We start from the raw sequence: 23,310 nt of genomic DNA on the forward strand, positions 1-23,310 counted from the left end.
TACAGGGAGTTATCTAGGAGCTGCCAGCAAGGCCAGCCGTTGCCCCACCCACCCACCCACCACGAACTAAGAGGCCACGGAGGCACACCCTTGGCAAACCCACCTACCCACTCCTCTCCTTTGAACCCTGACCACAAAGGTGGGCATGCAGCCATCTACACTCGTTTCCAGCTCCCAACCACTTCCCACCCGTTACCGATCTAAGCTTCACTCTACATCTGAAGTCACAGGAAACTGACCTGTCCAAGCTCATGCTCAGCCGCTGGCGACCTGGGACCTAAACCCCAGGCTGAGCCCTGAGGGCGGAGCTCTCTCCTCGGCATAGCTGTGACACCATCAAAGGAGGAAACGAACGCCCAGTCACCTTTTTAAAAATCATCTTTAATGTGTTTTTAATAATTTTTGCCTCGTTTACCAGATAAATCATCTAAATAAATAGATGCTATACAGTCTGTTACCAATATCAGTACAAAAATAAACCCGAGCTCTGCACCCACTCCGGCTCTCCCCAGCACACACCCACTCAGAAGAGGCACGTGCTGGGGACGGTTCATGCCAGCCCCTCCCAATACATTCATTTCGTCTGAACAAAGCTCACTGCTCATTCTGTGCAAAGGAAGCGTTCTTGTGCTGAGACCTGGAGGCCAGGCTGGCCACTTCTAAAGCGAAAGCTACCCAGCATAGTGCCCTCCCCAGCAGGGGAGGAGGGGAAGTTGGCAATGGGATCGATGGGGTGATGATCATGGGCTCGGCTGCTGCATTAGGAGTGGCCTTGCCAGGGGTGGAGGACAATATCCTGCCCGAACCCACAGCGAAAAGAAGTACCAACTACATTCAAATGGGTGGGGGTGGGGCAAGGGAGGCAGGAGGTCCAGTCTTTCGAAGCATCCACTCCCTGTACTGGCCTTCAGTGTGGAAGCGAGGCGAGGTGGGAGGTGGGGACACTCAGGGCTGGGAGGAGGCCACACCCAACCCCTCATAGAGGTCTATGTGCTGGGGGCGGGGTCCTAACAGGCCACAGCCCTTCCCCCCAGGGAGCAGGCTCTGCAGGGGTCAGCCCTCTCTGGGACACAGGACACCTGTGGGCTGTAAAGGGCTGAGTCCGAGGCAAGAAGGGTTTGGTTGCTGCTGCCTCATTTCACAACAGGCCCCCAAGCCCCGATAATGCAAATTGCACGGACAGCTTATCAGGATGCATTGCCCGGCCCCTCCTTGGACATGTTTTCTGAAATACATTGTTGTGTTTTCCCAAAGCTTGAAGCAAACAGCCTGCACCTGCAGAAGCAAAATAAGATACACTCCCCTGCCGACTGGGGCGCTCCCTCTGTCTGGCGGACATATGCGCCCCCGACACCCTGCTATCTTCCAAGGACATCCTGTTCAGGCAGCTCGCCTGCGCGGGTGCAGCCCTGACCGCGGCCTGTATAAGGGAATACAAACACTCCCTCGGCTGACACCGGCACACGGGGCTCAGCCCGCTGAGAACTTAAACTTTCTTAAACTCTGTCTCTTGGCCTGGCTCCTGGCGGTGCGGACCTCACTCACTCTGTGGGAGGGCCATGAGCCAGGATGAGGTCCTGTGTCCCCTGGGGGATGAGTATGACTTACACTGGAAGCTGCCCGCCTGTCCCAAAGCCATGAGCAAACAGCATTCAACTAGAGACCTCCCAGCCCATCCCCCTCCAGCGCCTCGCCTCAGCTGGGAGCCCCTGTCCTGGGAAGGTCCCCAATTCCAGCTGCCTTTCCCTCCCAGGGGCACAGCTGCCCCTCCTCCCCCTGACCCACCCCCACTTAAGCCTCTAGATTCAACTCCTCAGGCTGGAGTGAATCAAGTCACCCCGCAGGCGACTGTCCCCAATGGAAGCACTGAATTAACCCTGGACAGTGAAGAAATAAGGAGGAAGGGGAGAGAGACCAGGGATTTGGGAATCTTGCCAGCAGGGCACCCAACACAGAAATGGGGTGCAGTGTCTTTGGTTTGGGAACTGGGGAGGGGGCTTGGGGAAGGAATAGCCCTATCCTTGCCTCAGGACACAGCGGGAGGGCGGCCCTGGAGGGCAGGCAGAGTGGTGGAAGGGTGGAGGGCCAGGCTTGTACTTGCCCTCCTGCACCCCGCCATCCCCCCCCTCTGCCCCCGTGGCCTTTTCTGCCTACAGGGCTGGGATGGGGCGAACCACTCCTCACTGCCAGGGGAGCTACCCGTGCACAGGGCACACTGGTGCAGACTAGAAAGTGAGTGCCTCCCGCTGGCAGACAGCCTGTGCTGGAGGGCGGCCTGGGGCTTGTGCGCAGCCTGCCCTCCCCCCGGCCCCCGCCCCCCGCCCGGCAACCTGATCGCAGGAAGACACGGCAGAGGCCCCACCACAGAACACAGGCCAGCCCAGCTTCGGCATGTAGGGGTGCAGAGGGGGCACAGCATGCAAGGAGGAGGGATGGAGGGAGTTGAGGCGGCCCTGAGAAGGTGGTGGGACTCCCTCCCTCCCTGACCACGCACACCCACCACTGGCTGAGTTGAGGAGAGGACAGAAGAGGGGAGTGGGAAGGGCTGAAAGGTCACCTGAGTCAGAGAGAACAGAGCCCCTCAGGACGAAGCGCAGGCCCACCTGCAGACGCTCCCACGCCTGCAGCTGCCCGGGCGAAGCCACACACCACATGCGTGCCCGGAGCAGCAGAGGCCACCTGCCATGCCAGACACCTGCCGACAGCTTCCAGGGAACGAAGGGAGTAGGGCCAGATCCGGTCATGTGACGGGCCATGCTGGGTGGTGAGTGTGTGGTGCCCGGGGCAAGTTCTTTTGTGCTGTGATCACCTCACATTCACCCGATCAGGTTTCTAAACAGGAGATTTGCAGGACCCGTCGCACATGTCTGCAGTTACATGCACACACTCACGGGGCAGGAGGGCAAGGTGCGTGCACACGGGTGCAGCTGGGGTGGTGGGGGGGTCGGGAGGAGTCGTCTTGTGAGGGGGACTGGTGAAGCTCTCAGCAGGAGGCCTCTGCTGTCAGCCGCCCCAGGGAAAGTAGAGACCTCTCTGAAGGGTAGACTCAGGACCCTGCAGCCATCTCTAACCCTTCCTTTGGCCCCTGCTCTCTGACCTGCCTCTGGGCAAAGGCAGCCTCCATCCCACCGCTAGCTGGAGTGCGTGGATAAAAAGAAAGACCCCTCCTGCCAGAGGCAAAGGCAAAATCAGGCCCGGGGCTGGCGGCTGCGCAGGGGGAGGCTGGGCCTTCCGCCTCCTGCGTTAGTTCCCAGGGCCAGCGGCTGTGTCTGGGGAGAGTGGTGATGGAGGTGTTCAGGGGGGTGGCCCTGTCCCCATTCTGCTCTGGAGATGGTACCCAAACTGACAGAGCAGTGCCAGGTACCCACCCCCTGCCCAAACAGACCCGAAGGCCTCTCTGCAAACATCACCCACAGAGAAAGGGGAGGATGGTGGGAGAGTGTTGGGATCTTCCCCCGCCTCCTGTTTCATATTTTAAAATAAAATAATTACCCCTCCCTAGACCCCTCCCCACCTCTGGAAGTCCCCACCCCAAGCCCCAAAGAAAGCAGTCTAAGAGAAGTAAAAACGGTGACTCAGAACTTCCCGCTGCGGTCTCGGAAGAAGCCCTCAGCGGCCTGGGCCTCGCGGAAGGTGACGGTGATGGAGTTGGCGGTGATATCTGTCACTGTCACTTCACTTGTGGGGAGCGCGGGCGTCCAGGGAGGGGGCCCCTCGGCCAGGTCTGCATCTGCTACTGCCATGGGAGAAAGACAGACGGACAGATGGAGGACAGCGCCGACAACCAGGCGGGGAAGGTGGGAACGGGTGGCAGCATGCAGACTACTCCCCACCCCTCGCACCAGGCTGTCCTCTGAGTCTCCAGCCAGGCCAGGCCAGCGCAGGACTGGACAAATGGGAGGAGGTCATGACATTTCTCTTTCCTGGCAGGACCAGAACCATCCTGAGCAGGACCACAGAAAGCCCTGGGCGGGGTGCCAGGGTCCTTGCAGGCTGTGTGGCCTCCGGAGCACCCCATGCCCACTCTGGGCGTTAGGCCAACTGGACCTGGTGACTCAAGGGATGTTTCCAGCCCCGAGGGTCTCTGGGCCTGGGCCACCTTACCCTCCTCTTCGGGGGGCTGCTCAGCAGGCTCCCACTCGCTGGCTGCCTGCAGGACGTCCGGTGCCGGTGCCTCCTGCAGGAAGAGCTCCCGTGGATGGCTGTGACTCTCCAGGTTGGGCCCGCGGGGCGGGAACTTCTTGCGTGAGAGCCGCAGGTACTTGTGGGCCTTTCGGGGCTTGCGGAGCGGGAAGGGCAGGGTGGGCACCAAGGGGCCCTTGTCCTCCAGCTCAGGCGCCCCCGCCTTGACCACCCCCTCGGGGCTCCCGCTGCCGAGTGGGCGCGTCAGGGAGAAGCAGAGCTTCTCCTTGCCCTGGGCCTTGTGGGAGCTCCGCAGGTCCATGCTGTACAGCCGCTGCGGGGGCAAGCCAGGGCACGGCGGGTCAGCCCAGCCCTCCCACCCACTGCCGCGCCTTTGCTCATGCTGTTCCTCCCACCGGAGTGCCCTTCCCCGTGTTTCGTGGCCCAGAGGCAGCCATCACCCCACCCCCAGCCCAGCCTAGAGAGCCATTCTTAGCCAGTCCCAGCCCTACAGCCCCACAGGGCAGCCTCAGCTCCCTAGGGGCTGTGAGGGGCTCAGGACGGAGGCCACAGGCACGTCTTGGGTACACGGCGGAGGAACATACAGGAGGTACGAGAAACCCATCTGGGTTCATGAAGCAGAGTGATTATGCAGGCCTAGGCCTCTGTTGACGCCCTGCCTCATTGTTGTTAAAATGGGCTGAAAGGAAGGTTCTGCCACTCATCACGGCTGGTGTTTTGCAATTTGGGGGCTTGTCTTATTGCTTTGGGGTGACTTATACAAGTCCAGCAGAGATCCTTGTGCTAAAATGTTGGGAGGGCCTAGATCACTCTGGGACAGTACCTTCTACTGCCACCTTTCACCAGAGGCCAAGAGCTCCCCGGAAGAGAGCGAGGCCCTCAGATGGGACCCATGGCCAGACACCTCCAGGTGGGAGCAAAGATCACAGTGCAGGCTCCGTTCTAGTCCCACCTGCTAGTGCCCATCAGGGGGCGTGGGGTGCAGGCTGTCTTGGTGATGGGAGGAGGGCTGAACTGGGAGGGCATTGGGAAAATACTGCCATGCTGGGAGGACTTATCCTGTATGTAGCTTTATCCAAACCCTTCAGCCTGGCTTGCAGGCCATCACAAGCCCAGGAAACCCTCTGCAAGATGGACTCATCTTTGTCCTCCGCCTCACCAGGAGAGCACTGCCAACAGGGACCCAGCAGCAGCAGAGTCAGACCTGGGCTTTACAGCTCTGACTCCGGGTAAGCTCCGGGCCGCCCTGAGCTTCAGCGGCAGTAGCCAGCCTCCAAGGTGGCCCCAACAATACCCGCCCCTGGGAATCCACCCCCATGGAGTCCCTCGCGGGGGACTGAACACGGCGGGGGAGCTGCCAAGGCGAGGCCGTTAGAGACACTGTGCTCCGTCCTCCCTCGTTCTTGGATCGCCCACTCGGGGGAAGCCAGTGGCCCCCTGTGAGGCCCCTCAGCAGCCCTTGGGGAGGTCCCCAGGGTAAGGAACAGCCCCTGCAGCATCTGACACGCCCGTGAGCAGTGCTGTGAGCAGCACTTTGGAAGCAGGTCGCCCAGCCCGTCAAGCCTGCAGAGCAGTGGATCCCTGGCCGCCATCATGACCGCACCCAAACCAGAGTCACTGAAGAACTAGCGAATGCACCCCTGAGCTCCTGATCACGGAGACCATGTGAATCACACGTGTTTGTTGCTTCAAGGTGCTTAGTTAGGGGGGACTTATTACACAGAGATAGATGATAACACACTTTCCCTAGAGGTTTATGTCCATTGTGAAGAGCACTGAGCACACAGCTGAGCATGGAGATGTCTGACAGACGTCACTTTCCTTTCTGGGACCCAATTTACACCAAGCCCCAGGGAACACGCCCAGTGCATGAGGGAGGCCATCTGTCTGGCAAAAGCCTCGGGTGATCTACAAGCAAGAGTGGACAGGGGGCTGGACGTGACTCACCTGCACATGGACCAAGAAGACTTAGTTCTGGTTCCCAATCCCTGGATGGGCCTTACAAATGAAGGAGAGCAGGTACCCTACCATTCCGATTTTACGGAGGGGAGAACGCAGGCTCAGAGAAGCCAGTCACCTAACACGATGGCCTCAAGTCACAAAACGGCGTTACTCAGACTCTACCTTCTTTTCAGTGCAAAGCAGTGAGGTGGGCATAGTGCCCCCAAGACCTGGGCACCAGGATGCCACGGCGTCTAGACCCACCTGTGGCAGAGAACCAGGAAAGGATGGCACATTTCCAGGACATTCCACGACTGTGGGTCCAGAATGCCGACTCCTTTGCCTGGATTCTAAATTCCAGGCTTTCGTGTTTCCTCCATCCTAAAGGTTTGTCTCTAAGGACCTCAAATATTACAATTTTGTGTTTTAGGGATTCTGACTATCAAAAAGGCTCATTTACAAAGTTCTAAGCTTTTAAAATTCTAGGAGCCCATGAGCCATATATCCACTCTCCTTCCCACCGCAGCACCTCCCACTTCCTGCGGCGCCAGCCCCACATTCCGACTTTTCCCAACTACTTCCACTGGACCTTACCCACCAAGTGCCTCCCGCCCGCAGCACCCTGGGCGGGGCTGAGGAGGGGGAGGGGTTCAGCTCACTAGCTGAGCAATTGGGGGTGCGCATGGGGACCTGGGGGTGGGCACCAACGCTGGCCGGTTACCTGCAGCAGAAGCCGCTTGGGTTTCGGACCTCTCTTCCTATACCCCGACGCTCGGTCTCTCTCCTCCCTGGGGTGCAAAGCAGATGGGGGAAGAAAAGAAAACACTGGTGACATTTAAGGGAACGTAGGGTGTCCTCCACCCTGCCCTCTGCAGTCTATGGGGGAGGGGGCATCCTTCACAGACCACCCCCCAGTCCAGGATAGGGGCTCCTCCCTGTTGCTCTCTTTAGGCCATAACAACGGGGTCACATGTTTAACTCCCGAAGCCTCGGTCTTCCCAGCTTCCAAAGGCAACAGCACAGCCGGGGTCCCCCTGCTGAGGGGGGACTCCAGTGGTACCTCCAAAGGTATGTGGCTCTTTCCTGGGCCCAGGGTCATGCCAGAGAGCTGCTCCACATGCTACTGGGCGCAACCTCCCCCCAAAGAGTGCAGCTCCGGTTTCCAGGTTTCCACTCCTCGGAGCGTTGTACAGAACCTGTCCGTCAAGTCTGCCTTGAATGCCCCAGGGCACTGATGAGAATGGGAAGGACCCCTCCCACCTTTGGGACCCCCATTTGGGATCTGCGTGACTGGTGGGGAGAACAGCTCCCACCTCTCTGTACTGTCCGATCGGGGGAGAAAAACTAGCCCGTACTGAGTCCCTAGGAGATGACAGAGTGCTGCGGGCCATTCCAATCCCAAATGCAAAACATAGGCACACCCTGAGGTAGCCAACAAAGCCACACACACACACCAGAAGTCCCACAGAGCTGCCAACAGCAGTGCCTGAGTGGTGGGAAAAGCCAGTCCTTTTCTTCTGCCCATTTCCCTTCCTCCCATTCACACTGTCTGAGTGTGACTGGAACGAAGAGGCCACGTGGTCGGAGCAGGAATGTGAGGGCAGGAGTGAGTTCTGAGATGTTGTGAATGAAATTCCAGCGGGCCAGAGAGTGAGAGAAGGAGACCCGAGCAGTGAGCCTGGTGACAGCGGGGCCAGCTGACGAGAGACGGGCGCCCATCCTGCATGTGTGGGGGAGCCCTCCCCCCCATGGCGCTGGGCACCTAGAAGCAGCCTTTGGGAGCAGCACAGGGCGCTGTGACACGCTCCCGGCGGCTCACCCCGACAGCCCTCCCAGCCTCCACGCTGAGAAGCTTCTCTCAGAGCCCAGTGCTGGGTGCCAGGCACCCCTTCCAGGCCCAGCTCTGCACTGACCCACAGGAGACTGGCGGTCACGTCTCTGGCCTCAGGGTCCTTGTCTGGAGCAAGAGGTTCCCTTCTCAGCTCATCACTAGGCTCTTAAGAGGAGTGAGAGATGCCCCTAGTATTTATGGAAATGGAAAGCAGGAAGGCTAAAATAATAAAGAGGAAGGAGAGAGAGGGGAGAAAAAGGAGAGAGAGGAAGAGGGGGAGGAAGCAGAGAGGGGGGAAGAGAAGAGCCTCGGGGGAAAATATATGTTAATTACATTTACCTGACTTATTTATGATGATGATCACATACTGGACACTGTACAAGGCACTGCTCTAAAGGCTTTAACCCTCACACCATCCTACGAGGGAGGTACTATTACCACCCTCATTTTATAGCTGTGGAAACGGAGGCACAGAGAGGCTGAGTAACACACGTTAGCAAACTATTACACCTCCCGCCACTGGTGAAAATGCTAAGCTCTGGTTCCAACCTTGGGAGGGTCAGGCCTAGGGTCCTAGTCAGGGTCAGTGGGACAGGCCTGGAGCCCAGGCCATATGATTCTGGCTTCTAATATGCAGCCCCGCCCCCTTTCCTGTCTGCAAACTGCAGGGAGTGCAGGTGAGAGGGTGAGGCAGGGCCTTTACTCTGTCCAGCCCTTACCAACTCAGAGCCTGGTACCTCTCAGATGCTCTGACCATTTGTGTCCAGAGCTAAAGAGCTGAGACCACCACAGAGTCAGGGTCCCAGCAAGCCCAGTGCCCTCTCAGTGCCCCCTGGTGTGCAGGGACCCCCCCCCCCCACACCCAGAGCAACCCCCTCACCAGCCTCCTGAGTCTCACTAAAACCCTGCAAAGCATGTGTTAAATGGGCCTCACTCCCTTTTACTTCCTTTTCACCAAGACAGAGAAGGAGTGAGAGTGTCACACAGTGGGCCTGCAGAAGTCTCCGAGTTCGTCCTTAACCATTGACTCCTGACTCAAAATAGCACGCCAATCATCTACCAGGACTCACTCTACCTCCCTGAACGGTGCCACCCCTTCCTTCAGATGCCCCTGCCTCCCACACTGTCCCCACCCTCCCTCACCCCCACAGCCTCCCAGCCCACGTCACTCCAGTCAGCCACACTCAGAGCCACACCCGCCTCCATGCTGCTCCTCAGACACAGGCCCCATTCCAGGGCCCGTGCACTCCCTGCACCTCACCGTGTTCTCTATGTACCCACTGGGCTCATTCCCTCTCTTCATTCAGGTCTCTGCTCAAACACCCCAGCTCACTCCCAAGGAAACCAGCACCCCCTCCCTCCCTGTCCCCTACCCTATCTTTGCGGCAGGGATCAGCCTCTGATATGGTACACGTATGTTAGAGCACTGTTTATTGCGTGTCTCCACACGGGATGTGAGCCACAGGGGAGTAGGGACGTTGGTTGACTTTGTGCCTTGCTGGGACCCCAGCACAGGAACAGTGCCTGGCACTTCCTATGATCTCAATCAGGACTTGCTGAATAAACCAAAGAATGACTAGCTGACCCCTAATTACCACCAGAAGATACTCACACTCAGAGGACATTGCCCACACTCACGGGTCTGCAGAGCTTCCACACACCTTTGCTTCCCAAGCAAGCCCCCCAAGGTCAGCACCTTACACCCATCGCACAGATGGGGAAGCCGAGGCTCCGAGGGCAAGGCCTTCCCGACACCTCACGGCTGGTGGGTGGCAGAGCCAGGTGCCCGGACCCTAACCCAGGCCTGTGATGCTGCCCAACTCTCTCCCAGGGCCACAACCACTTTGGTCAAGGCCGCACAAGCACTGGGGAACCGGAAAGAAGTTGTGGGACAGGGACACCCTCATTTCTAAAGGCAGGAGCAGTGAGAACTGGTCCTTTGAATCGGCAGCAGGAGACATCCTGGGGGAGAAGAGCGGAGAAGGGGGCCCGAGGGGCAGAGGAAGGGCCTCCGACGTACAGTCAGGAGCCTGGCTCGGGCTCTTCCCCAGCTGGGAGGCTCCTGGACAAGTCCCACAGCTCCTCAGAGCCTCAGTTTCCCCATCTGTCAGATGACCCTCATCCCTGCCTCAGACGGTGACCAGAGGGACTGACTTTAGGAGACAGTCCGCACCTCACAGGTCAGTGTTTGGGGAGAAGCTGCAGGACGCGGGCTGCCTGCTGGCAGGAGCTCAGTAGCTCCGGCCTCACACAGAAGAGGGAATGGCTAGATTCTGCTCACAGGGCCCCACACCAGCAGAGAGGACATGCTGTCCAAGGCTCCCCGCTGAGAGGAGTCCTCATGGGTATGGGAGGAGCTGCCAGTCACTAACCACCTGGAATCTCAGCAGAGCGCTGGCAGATGTGGGAGACGGAGACCCTGGCGGCTTTGCCCAGGGCCATGCAGTTAGGAGGGGGCAGAGTGGGGAGGACCAGAACCAGCTGCTCTGGCTCCAAAGCCGCCCCTCCCACAGGCGTTTCCTGAGCTTCATCAGGCGTCTTCTCTTGCTAGGGGACCTCCAGGGCACGTGTCTCTGACCTCTCGGCCAGGGCTTGCCTGGGCATTACTGCTATTGCTGCTCCTCACACGTAGGGCATCACTAGGACACGTTTACATTCATCACCGCGACTGAAACCCCTACCTTATGGAGAAGCCGCAGCAGGAGTTATTGGGGTGGCCCCGTTGCAGCAGAGAGACCGAGGCCTGGGGAGGGGAGGGAAGTGGCCAACATCACCCAGCAACAGGAAAGTAACCAGGGACCCCAGTGCCCTGGAGCTGGTGCCCACCACCTTCCCCCAGCTGCAGACACGACCAGAGTGTCCCTGCCAGGACCCCACCCCCGCCCAAGCCCGGGCCTTGTTCAGAGCCAAGGCAGCAGCTGCCTAGGAACCCTCCGAGCCTGCCTGTGGGCCAGCCCAGCCCCGTGCAGGCTGAGCCCCTTACTTCTCCTCATAGGCCATGACCAGGCGGGGGTCCAGGATGTGCTCTTCTGGCTCCCACGTGCTGTACCTGGGAGAGAAACGAGAGGTCAGAGCTGCCCCGCTCTCCCCTGCGTTCACAGAAGCCACAGCTGCTCCGCCAGGGCCCACTGTCTGCAGGCCCTCGCCCCTTCCTGGTCCGGAAAATTGTCACCTACTCCTAGGAGCTGTTCCAGACCTGGGCGAGGGCAGGGCGGTACGTCCCACAGGCCCTTCCGAGAAGAGGTAAGAGCCTGTGGTGAAGGCAGGGGCTCTGAGACAGGCTGCCTAGTTCAAATCCCAGCTCTGCCCTTGGAAGCTGTAAAACCTTGAACAATTTCCCTAAGGTCTTTGTGCCTCGATTTCCCCATGTGCAAAAGACTCTGCTGGGAAAGCACCCGTGTGTCTCAGTGTTTAGAGCAGGGCCTGGCACACAGAAGTGCTCTGTGCTTATCACTGTCGCTATCCCCACTCCTTTCTCAAACCCCAGCCCCAGCACAGCCTCTCTTACCAGGCTGAGCTGCTCTCTCCCTTCTGGGCACACATCTGTGCCACAGAGGCCAGGTCTGAAATGCCCTCGTGTCGGGGCCTGGCACACAGCAGGAATTTGGTAAATGTCTAGCACCGGTCATCGGGTGAGGACCCGCTAGGATTTTCCCCAGGGGATCTTCCTCCACTCCCGGACCAGAGGGTGTTCCCTGCAGGGACAGGCCTGGACTGAGCCAGCGCAGCACCTCCTGAGCTCAGCCACCCGTGTTCCACTGCTCCGTTTAGAATCTGCCTTTATGCAGCTCACTTTTTCATCTATTTAACTTTTTTAAAAAACTAACTGTATATGACTTTTGTAATTGGAAAAGACAGTACCACTCACTATAAACAGATGCTAGTGCTTAAAAATTATAAACATATATGTGTGTATATGTGCATGAATACAAACAAATAGACATACAAACATACAATTATGCCTTTGGGTGTATGTGCACATGTACATGCACAGACAAAACCTAAGCACCGGACTATGATCCTGGCTGAGGCGGCACCAGCTCCGCTGGATGAGAAGGGAGAGGAGCGGGTCCAGGGAAGTGTTAGGAAGCAGGAAGAGGCTGGGCAAGGCCCCTGCCCTTGTGGCCTCCAAACAAGCTAAGCCGAAACCTTCATCTTAAACGGTCCTGGGACTGTGAAGCCTACAGCTGTCCCATCTAGTCACAAACAACAAGCTGCCCAAGAACAGAATCCTCTGCTCCTTTCTCCACCGACGCTGCTGCACGGCTGCTTCTGCTTCGTGTCGGCCGTCAGGCCCCGTAACTCAGCAATGAAGGGCCATGCCCTGAGGACCACACAGCCCGCACCCAGTGCCACAGGCTCAGCCTGAGCAGGCACCTCTCTTCCTTTGTACATGCTATGCGGTCCGCCTGGACAGTCCCTCCAGAGGACTCTGCTCATCCTTTAAGAGCCAGGTTCTTGTAGATCCTCTCCCAGCTGTGCCGCTCCCAGCAGGACAAACAGTCCCCTCCCCTCGCTGCCCTTGGCACCTGCCATAATTACTGATGAATGATGCAGCCGGTGCCCCGGTGGGCAGATTGTAACCCCTCCCCAAAGCACTCAGCCCAGGCCCAGCCCCCAGGTGCTCTGGGAATGGCTCTAGACGCCACTGCAGTTTCACTCACCCGTACGAAATGTGAAACTAAAAAAAAAAAAAAAAAAAAAAAAAAAGAAAAAGAAAAGTGAAACTAAAACTGGTTATATGTATATTTTGGTAAAACCCAAACTATGACCAACCAGAGGCTCATAGTTTGATTTCCTCAAGGTTGGGTTTTCTCAGCTGAAACTAGTTATAAGGGGAGTTTTGGTTCCTGCTGTGGGCTGCCTCCTTCTTTCTCTGGCTGTTGAAATGTCCCTGCCTTGTTCTAGTCCTCTGTGCCCTACCCACTTCCCCACCTCCTTACCCATTTTTGTTGATGTTGCTGCAGTGTGGTTCCTGGCAAGTCCCTAATTTTCTCTAGATCCCAGTTTCCTCATCTTAGAATCACTAGCAGCACCACAGACATTAACAGCAAGGCGTGAGAGCTGACTACTGCCAGGGACTCATCCATTTCTCTTAACACCCTTATGAGGTAGGTGACCCATTTTATAGATGAAGACCCTGAGGCCCAAGGGTAAGCATCTTGCCAAGGCCACTGTGACAGTGAGTGGGCAGTCTGTGGTTGGAACTCAGCTGAATCTCCGCCATGCTCTACCTCACATGTCATGCATTGAGCTGGGATGTCCTTGGGAGAGGGGCACTGCCTAACTAACCAAGTCCTCAGTGTCAGATCTGGGGGCCTGGCACACAGTAGGTGCACGGAAAAGGTTGGTAGATTCAGAGGGGCCTGTTATTAGCTTGGGGCATCCATCAGTGGGATCTGAGGCAATAGCACAGGGTCAGTCAGACCTGGCAGCAGGAGGCCCGGCCCTGTTCGGTGCGAAGGGAGGGCAAGGGGAGGTGGATTGCACAAGTATCTATCAAACACCCTGGGCTCCCCCAAAATGGAGGCCACCAGTGCCCCTCCTCAGTGCGATCCAGAGGTAAACCCGATTCAGGAACAGCCGGGCGCAAGGAGAGGAGGCGGCATTGTCCACAACCTAGGCGACAGGGGGCGGGCTGGGGAAAATGGGTACGAGCTGGGCGGGAGCAGGGCGCTCCGTGGGAGGCTGGGGACCACTTGGCCTGGCCCCGCCCCGCCCCGCCCCGCCCGCCCTCTCTCCGCAGCACCGGAGCCGCGCGCGCGCGCGCGCACGCAGGAGAGGCGCGTCCGGATGACCAGGCCAACCAATGGGGGTTGAGGGCGGGGATGGCGCGTGCCCGCTGAGAGGTAAACACGGCCACGTGACCGGCAGCCCTGCCCGGGCTGGGTAAACAGGCAGCAGCAGTTGCTCCAGCCCGGTGTGCGCAGGCTCCGGCTTTCCTGGGGGCGGGGCGCCCCACTGACCAAGGCCCGCTCCAGCCTCCCACCCCAATATAAGGCGGCTCAACTGAGATGCAGCCGCGGGGTTGGGGGGCCAGCCCACAGGGGTGGCTTTGAGCAAGTGATTCAGGTCTCTGTTTACCTCTGCGTGAAGGAGGGCTACCAGAATAGTCCCTAGGGTTGATGTGATTATTAGTTGTGTTAAGCCTGTGAAGCACTTAGTTCAGTATGGCACGTAATAAAAGCAAATAAGCATTAATTAAATCAATTTCGAAAGCCTAGAGAGCACTAAAAGCTGCCAGGCCCGAATCCTGGACTCTGTACTGCCCAAACCGTCTTGGAGGAGAAAGAAGCGCCCTCTCTGCGTCCGACACCGTTAGGAACCTTGTGCCGTCTGGGGCAGCCCGTGGCCGGCCTCTGTGCGGCCGAGGCCTCCTTTTTACAAGGAGCGAGATGGAGATGCAGAGAGATTGAGGGCTTTGCCCTGGGTCGTACAGTTGTTAAATATATAGAACAGAGTTCAAAGCAGACTGGTCTGACTCCACAGTCTGAGCACGTCCCACTGAGTGGACCATCAGCCCATCATCCTGGGTCACCTTTGCCAGAGCCCACTGTGTATCAAAGGGGCTAGACCTGCAAGACCCGGGGTCAGGCATCCCGTAATTCAAATCATCTCAGCTGTGTGACCCTGGGCAAGGGCTCCTCTGCTGAGGATTTCTGTCTTCCCATCTGTAAAATGGGTTGCCATAAATCAGTTAAATGGGCAATGTCTGATCATACTAGGGATTTACTGATGAGCAGCCTGGTTATTGCTGTGCCCACTGACAATATCATTAGGAAAGCTCCATGGAGGCGGTCCACCCTAGAAGATGCGGTAGCATTCACTAGTGAAAACGGAAGGAAGGACCACAGTCCTGAGCAGATTGCAATGACAGTAGGATGTCTGAGGGTTTCTTCCGGGCTGAGAGCACCTGCAGCTGATTTAACATCCTCCGCCCTGTGACGCCAGCCCTTCCCTGTGTCCCCAGCCCTTTTCCGTGCTATTTGCTGTACCTTCCATAACTAGCCAGACAGCTCCTCTGCCCCACCTGCTGGGGAGGAAGGGCAGTCATTTGTTTGTCGTTTGTAGAGAAAATAGGCAAAGCATGTGGCTTAACAGGCACAGAGCGAGCATTCTGCTGTTTCTGTTGTTAATATAGGCCTCCCTGGCCAGGGTGAGGAGCAGGAGGATCTGGATCCCCTCCCCGCTGAGGCTGGCACTGCCCTAGCCAAGGCTCCCAGGCCTGCAGGTTGCAGCCTGCCCAACTCCCACTCCCCACCTGCTGTCTCAGCTTCGGCTCCCAGCCAGACCCCCTGGCGAGGGGAGACCGAGGACCAAATGGGTTACAAAGGATCTCCTGCTTCTCCCTCTGACTGAAGCTCTGTTTCCCCCAAGTGAAGTGGGTGACACAGTGGATGGCATGAAGTGGGGACCATGCTGCATGGAGTTGGCAATGATATTCTTATGACCTCTCCTAGGAACTACATTTCTGGGGCTCACAGGTGGATAGGAACCCAGGACCAAAGTGTGGGGGAGCCAGAAGCGCACCTGTCATCTGGTCAAACAGAGCTCCCAGAACGCCTTGAGGGTCATAAAAGGTATCATGAAGGCCCATCCAGCGGTCCCATCATGTTAAGGAACAAGTGGGCCCCAGGGCTGGGGCTCAGCCAGCAGAAACAGGGACTGCTCTTAGAGCACCGGGTCCTTCCGCTGATGGAGGCTCTGGTGGGCAGACACAGTCACTTGGGATTAATAAAAGTGGGATAAGGAACTTTTGATAAGTGCCTCTGTTTAAAGAAGGAAATCTTTCAAAAGATGGAGTCTAGAGGAAAAATAGCCAACAGTGCCTTGAAGGCTACTGGGCTGGGACCACACTCCCATGCAATGCCTTCCGGTGCAGAGGCCAGGGGCGCCAGTGCTCAGGGAGCCAATGCTCCTGCTGCCCCTGGCACCCTTTTCTAGTTCTCCCGCACTCTTACTGCCCCTGCACCCAGGCTGGAAGTCCGCGTCTCATCTGCCCAGTGGAGTAAGGGACCCTCCTTCAGTCCTGGAGTGTTTGAGGAGGGGCAGGAGGAATGGACAGCCACCAACTCCAATCATCAGGATGTCCCACAAGGTAAAGAAGTCTGTGGGGGCTGGGGAGGGGGCAGGACCTTGACTATTGAACCCATTTTGCACATACGGATGCTGAGGCAGCGTGGGCCATTATCCTCTCTGCTGTCTCCCTCCACCACGCCCCCAAGACACTTCCAGGACCCAATACAGGTCAGTTTCCCCGCACCCCCACTCCCATCAGCACAGCACTGCAGACAGTGCCTGACACAGACAGCAGAGGCTCTGAGTAGAGGGGGATTCCAGGAGTCAGTTTCTACCAGGCAAGGCAGGGAGGTGGGGCACCTACAGACCAATGGGAAGGCCCCACGACTTCCTCATTCCTCACCAAATAACTCCCTGCTGGGAGGTGATTGGTTGGTGTGAAGGTTCTAATTGGGTCTCAGCATGAGAGGTGGAGAGATTGGGAGAGGTCCTAGACCAGCTCCCTGCCCCCCAACTCTTGAGATAGAAGAGGCACAGAGGAGATACCTGAAAATGGGGAGGCCTAGTTCAATTCTAACCCCACTTGCTGTGTGATCTAAGGCAAGTTGCTTACCTTCTCTGAGCCTGTTTCCACATCTTTAGAGATTACTACCCCACCTGCCTCACAAGACTGAATGGGAACCTGCTCTGTAGATTGGAGAGAGCTGTCCAAAGGCAAGGTGGGCTCAGACTGTCCCTAGTTCTATGTCACTGAGGACTCATGCGCCGCTGGCTAGCCTTGTCTTACCCACTCTAATAACCCCCTGCCCAGCCCCTCCACTCAGCCAGCAGGCATCTCTGAACCCTAGATGTTGGGCCTTCACCTCCCAGGTGCCAAGAAAAGCCAGAAAGAGGGGGAGATGGGTCCTCCAACCAGAGATGGAACTTAACCTGAGGGAGCAGGTGAGAAGGGCAACTGGGGCCCGCCTTGACCTTCATGTGCTCCAAGCCCCTCAGCTGGCAGAGGGGCAACTGAAAGCTAGAGAAGATTATTTAATCAAGGCCTGCTGGCCAAGCTAGAGCAGCTGGAGCTAAAAGTTAGGCAGGAGAGAGGGCACAGGGCGGGTGGAGGGGTGTACAGGCAGGCAGACGTACACACAAAGGACCTTACTTTGGGGGCCATCCTTTCCACTTCACCAGATACTCGACTTTACCCTGGGAAGAAAGAGAAGCAGACACAGTGAGATACACAGCTGCCCCGATGACCACCCACAGGACAGTAAGGCCTAACCCCCTCTGCAGATAGATGTCCCCTAACACATACACAGAGATCCCCCATCAGATCCCCATCAACCCAGACACCCCCCACCCCCCCGAAACTCTGGCTGCTGAATGACCACCCCAGATGGCCCTCCCTACTAGAGCACAGAAGTGCATCTGGCCCCAGACACCTCTGGGGCTTCTGTGGCAACAGCTTGGCGCTCATGTCACACATGGGGAAACTGAGACTACATGGGGGTGTGCATCAACAAAGATCTAGTGTCTAGAATCCAAGTGCTAAGACCATTTTTAGATCAGAAGACTCTCCAAGTCATAGAAAACTCCTCAGCCCCAATCCCACCAGCCCTTCCTAGGAGAGGCTGCCTCTGACCCAGAGGTGACAGGCCAGTGAATCTCTCAACTCAAAAGACCCTGGCAGGACCCCGGAGAAGCTGACAAAACCTCCACCTACGGAAAGTAGTTAGAAAATAGAGCCAGACCGCCGAAACCGGTTTGGCTCAGTGGATAGAGCGTCGGCTTGCGGACTGAAGGGTCCCGGGTTCGATTCCGGTCAAGGGCATGTACCTTGGTTGCAGGCACATCCCCAGTGGGAGGTGTGCAGGAGGCAGCTGATCGATGTTTCTCTCTCTCATCGATGTTTCGAGCTCTCTATCCCTCTCCCTTCCTCTCTGTAAAATATCAATAAAATATATTTAAAAAAAAAAAGAAAATAGAGCCAGACCCCTCCCTTCCTCATAGCTGACAGGGGCCTTTAAAGGTTTCCAGCCCAACCCCACCCAATGGGTGAAGCCCTCCACACGGGAATTTTGAGACTAAGATGCCACCTCTTCAAACAGGCCTGTCCCGGTCACCCTTTCTAATGCCATCCCTCCCCCTCACAGTGTGCAGCACAGAGCCCGCTAGCGGGCATCTGTGTTTATTTCCTCATTCACGGTGCGTCTCCTCTGCCAGGATGCCAGCTCAGTGAGGGGAGGGGTGATCCCTCCCTGGGGCTTAGAATGGCGCCTGGTACATAACAGATCCTCAATAAATCTGTTTTGAATGAATGGCTGAAAGAATGACGCTCCTCACGCTCTGGCACTACCCCTCAGGCCTGGCTGGAAGAGGGTAATCACTGTAACTGCTTGGGCTACACTCCATGACAAGCCCTGGGCTCTGGGGAATAAATTAAAATCGAAGAAACGCTGGAGGATGGGAGAAGGAGGAGGGCAGCCCCATCTTGAAGACAGGGTTCAGCCCCATCAGAAATGGGGAAGAAAAGAAGCTCATGGCCCCAGCCGGGTTGGCTCAGTGGATAGAGCGTCTGCCTGCGGACTGAAACGTCCCGGGTTCGATTCCGTTCAAAGGCACATGCCCTGGTTGTGGGCTCCATCCCCAGTAGCGGGCGTGCAGGAGGCAGCCGATCAATGATTCTCATCATTGATGTTTCTCTCTCTCTCTCTCTCTCCCTTTCCCTTCCTCTCTGAAATCAATAAAAATATATTAAAAAAAAAAAAAAGAAGTTCATGGACCACCTTGACCTTGAGCCCAAGATGCCAAGACTGAGTTTTCTCTCACAAAAGAGGAGCTGGCCATCAGCCAATTTGGGCTCTTTGCTCTACCGCCATCGCTGACGTTCTCCTGTGACTTTGATCAGTTCCCTTCCCCTGCCTGGGCCTCGGTTTCTGCCTCAGTCCACGGGGAGGTGGTGGCCTCCAAGACCCTCCCAACCCCGCCCGGGAGCCTCCCACGGGGCTGCAGAGAGGAGCAGGGAAAAGGCTGGTGGTGAGTGCCACGAGGGGAACTTTCCCCAACGACTTCCAACCCCGGGCTCCAATCAGGGCGACCCACTCTGCGAACGCGTCCAGCCCGGGAGGCGCGGGACCCGAACCCGGCGGAACCCTCCTTAAAGGCAGGGTGGGTGTTTCGGAGGCGAAGTGGGAGGAGCTTCGAGGGAGCCGCGCGCCGTGGGCGGCCCCGCCGAGCCAGGGGCGGGGCTGAAAGTTGAGGTGGGGAAAACGGAGGGGTGTGCGCTGGAGGGAAGGAGAAAGATGGAGGTGGGAGTGTAGAGAGGAGCGGAGAAGGTCCAAGTCCAGCTGTTAGGCTTCGGAGGCTGGAGGCTGGAGGCTGTTCCAAAGCCCCGCCTCCAACTTCAAAGGTCTTGTTACCAAGAGTCCAGAGTCTTGTGTTCGAGACCCAGTTCCAACGCGAACGCACTAGGCAAGCCGGTTCCTCAACTTGGGCCTCAGTCTCCCCACGTTTAGAAGCGGGGGAGGGTGAGGAAGGATGGCGTCCAGGATCCCTACAGTCCGATCCTAATCTCCAGTTCGGGCGGGCTCAGCGGCCCCCAGCATCCCGGGGCGACAACTTTTATTCTATTCGCCCTACCAGGTGCCGGGGGAAACTGAGGCACCGGCTGGGGAGACAAGCCCAGCCGCGCGAGGCCGCCTGGGCCCCCCACCACACATTTCCCCACGCCCCCAGCGTGGAGGACACGGGGCTGGGAACACGAGGAGACCCCACCGGGGTCCTGGGAGCCGCCCCCCGGCAGCCTCACCTTCCGCACGCGCTTCTTCCGGATGCTTTCCACAGCGAACACCTGCTCGCCGATGGCTGACAGCTCCATTCGGGGCGGCGGACGAGCGGGCCCGGGGCCGGGCCGGGCCAGGCCGGGGGCGGAGCTGCGGGCCCGCGGCTGCGGCGCGCGATGCTCGGGCCGGCGGCGGGGTCCCGGTCACCCTCGCCCGGGCGCGCACGCGCACGCGCACGCGCGCACACCCCCTCGCGCTCCCTCACGCCGACGACGTTCCATTTTTGAACCTGCGCAACGTTTTCCTCCGCGCGAGCGAGCGGAGGAGCGCGCGGGAGTGGGCGGGGCGGGGGCTCGGCTCGCTCCCGGCAGGCCCCGCCCCTCTCTTACCGTCGGCCCCGCCCCTCATCGCTGGCCCCGCCCCCGCGGGAGCTCCGCCCCGCCCGCCTGGGAGGCAGGGTCCGCGCAGCCCCCAGCCGCCAGCCCGCGGAACTTACTTGGCGCGCGCTCCTCTCGGCTCCCAGCCCGGGGCGAGGTCTTAACACCGAGATGCGTTTCCTAAAATCCTCCCGGGGACTCTGATGGGCCGGAAGCGGCATGGCCCGGGTTGGACCGATGAAGAAGCGGGCAGAGGTTCTCTCACTAAGGAGCAGGGGGGCCGCGGACCCCGCGCTGACGGGGGGTGGCACGGCCCAGGTTTCCCCACCTGTTGCGACGTCGCGGCACCGCGGTCTCCCTAAACCCAAGCTGCGGAGAGGCACCGTTTGGCCAGCGCAGAGCAGGCCCCTCCACGTCCATCGTTCCATCCATCCGTCCGTCGGCCCGTAGGCGGTAGTGCAGACGCGTCCGGGTCAGACGCGGGCGCCGTCTCGAGGGCCCCTGGCGAAGCAATAATTCGCGACAGGTGCGGCCGCGGCGGATAAAAGGTGCGCACGGAACGGATTTGGCTGCCACGCAGCCCAAGGGCGCTCGGCACGTATTTAGGTGTTCAACTCTGTGGAATGAATGGATCTTGAGGTTCGGGACAGACTCGTTATAACCACCCATTCCAAACCACCCTTCTGTTTCCTTTTGGCACCGCCATTCCTCCTCGCGAGGAACCCGGAGCCATCCGTGCCCCTGTGGCTCCCAGCGCCTGCGGCAGTCCGCCCCCAGTCCCGCCTCTGGGGCCTCCTCCCTCCACACCCTCTGCCCTCGCCCCGTCTCAGGACTGCAGCCGGGACCCCCGCCGAGCTGCCCCCGCTCCGAGCCGTCCGCACGATGCCAGAGTGCGCTTTCTAAACGGCGCATCGCACGGGTCAGCCCAGAGCTTGGAAAACGTTCCTAACTCCCTGTTCCTCTCGGAATCAAGTCCAAACGCTTCTGTCTGGGGCACAGGAAAAAAAAGAAGGGACAACTTTATATTTGACTTTTTATCAGAAGCCAGAAGGCAGAGGATTAGAAGATAACCATCATCCTAGAAGTTTATACCCAGTGAAAATTTCTTTCAAAAACTAGACACCCAGTGAAAATATCTCGCCAGAACAAAGGGAAATAACATTTACAAATAGGAAAGCTAAGATTTTTATCGCTAGCAGATTCTCCTTAAAGGACATTCCAACGGAGGTATTTCAGGCAGGAGGAAGCCGATCACAGACAGGTCTAATGCAATAGGGAATGGAGAATACTGAAAATACAAAACAATAACCTTGTCTTCTGAATAAAAATAGAGCTCAGCCACACAACAACAACGGCATAGAAGTTGGGTGACTGGAGTTAGTGTTCTAAGCTCCTTATATTCTTCCAGAGGACAGGGAAGATAGATACCAAATACACTTAAACTTGGATGAGTTAATAATGCAACTGTCATTACAGGGTAAACATTAAAAGAATGAAAGTGCAGTGTATAATATTTATCCTAATTATGAGAGGGCAAAAAATGGAATGAGAAAACCCAATTAATCCTAAAGTAAGCAAGGATGGAGAGAAAAATAAATATCAAATAGATGGGACAGATAGATGACAGATACAGTATAATTCAATAAATGCAACTGAACTGAATGTTGTAGTTAAAATACTAAGATTCTCACACTGGATAAAATCCACCTGTGTGCAGTTTGCAAGAGACATCCACAGGAGACACTTCTGAAACATAGGGGTGCTGAAAGAGTGACGGTATACGGATGGGGAAAGAGCATGCAAAGACAGACCAACAGAAGGCAGTTTTTTAATGTCAGAAAAAAACCATCATAGAAATAAAGAAGGTCACTTCATAATGGAAACGGTCCAATTCACAAGAAAGATAGAATGATTTCAAATTTGCATGCAAATAGTCTTAAAATATAAGAAACACAAAGAAGAGAACGACACAGAAAAATAGACAAATCCACAGTTATAACGGGAGATTTTAAAACACATTCCTCTGAAATTGGTAGAATTAGCAGATACATATTCAATAAGGATATGATTAAGAAACTTGTCTAAAGGACTTTTCTAGAACACCCTGGCTTCAGCTGCAGAATACTCTCCTTTCGCAAGATGTGTGGAATATTTACAAAACGAGCGAATCTCAAGAAATTTCAAGTCTGAAATCAGATCGTGTATATATATATTTTTTACCACAACACAAATAAGCCAGAGCTAATTTCAAAAGCCCCATATGTTTGGGAATTAAGAAATACATCTCTAAATAACTGATGGATTAAAAAAGAAATCATAATGGAAATTATAAAATATTTGTAGCTGAATGGGAGTGAAAGTATTACATATTAAAATAACGGGTACAACTACAGCAAGACTTAAAGGGAAGTTCATGGCTTGCAATGCTTATCTTAGAAAAAAGAAAAGGCTAAGTAATAAGTAAGCACCCATCTCAAGAAGCTAGAAAACAAAGGCAGTCAGAGTAAAGGTAAGTGCAGAAAAGAATGAAATGTGACCAGCAAAACCAAAAACTATTTCCAGGAAAAGACTAATAGTTTCGATAACCATCTGATGAGACTGATCAAGAAAAAAGGGAAGGCACCACTAACCAATATCAAAAATGAAAAGCTAGAGATGCTGCCGACATTGCAAAAAAAAGGAAAAAAAGGAAATATAAATGATATTATGAATAACTATTACAATAGCTTAAATTTTTTAATGAAATGGGCAAATCCCTAAAAAAGTATGACTTACCAAAACTGAAAAGAAAACCTGAATGCATGCTACCCACGCAGAGCCCAAGAGGCCGCTGGCTATGCCTGGCATTAACTCTTCGATCTCCTCAATGGAAGGTCTGGGGGTGAAGGGTGGGGAGGGGTGGCTCTGTACCAACTGGTATGAAACTATTGGGGTACTTTCGCAACCTAAAGTTCTGTGGCATGAGCTGAATATCAAACCTTCCCATAACCATTAAAGGAATTGAATCAATCATCAGTTTCCACAAAGAAAACTCAGGTCCAGAGGGCTTCACCTGTAAGTTATTTAAAGAAAAAATAATAATTCCAGTCTTACCCCAACTTTTCTACATAATAGAAAAAGGAGGAGTGCTTCCCAGTTCTATGACAAGTACAGTACAAAAACAATTATAGGCCACCGTCACTCATAAACATGGATATAAAACTCCTAAACAAAACATTAGCAAACCGAA

At 56.2% G+C, this 23,310-nt stretch overlaps 1 protein-coding gene across 7 annotated transcripts; it reads right to left on the minus strand.

Moving 5' to 3' along the window:
- Positions 1–360: 360 nt before the first annotated feature.
- On the minus strand, positions 361–20,759 carry CBX7 (chromobox 7). 7 transcript variants are annotated; one of them, XM_080662470.1, is made up of 6 exons: positions 20,201–20,759; positions 17,085–17,128; positions 10,899–10,964; positions 6,806–6,872; positions 4,105–4,177; positions 361–3,733 (listed from the first exon to the last, which is right to left on the minus strand). In XM_080662470.1, exons 1-6 carry the CDS (start codon positions 20,507–20,509, stop codon positions 3,576–3,578), a joined length of 717 nt encoding a protein of 238 aa, XP_080518596.1. In that variant the 5' UTR covers positions 20,510–20,759; the 3' UTR covers positions 361–3,575. The 7 variants fall into 7 exon arrangements, with proteins under 7 accessions (XP_080518596.1, XP_080518592.1, XP_080518595.1 ...); XM_080662466.1 differs by having other exon boundaries at positions 4,105–4,456; positions 20,201–20,749; XM_080662469.1 differs by having other exon boundaries at positions 361–3,736; positions 20,201–20,738.
- Positions 20,760–23,310: the final 2,551 nt, after the last annotated feature.

This window comes from Plecotus auritus, assembly GCF_963455305.1.
Source record: "Plecotus auritus genome assembly, chromosome: 3".
Taxonomy (NCBI): Eukaryota; Metazoa; Chordata; class Mammalia; order Chiroptera; family Vespertilionidae; genus Plecotus; species Plecotus auritus.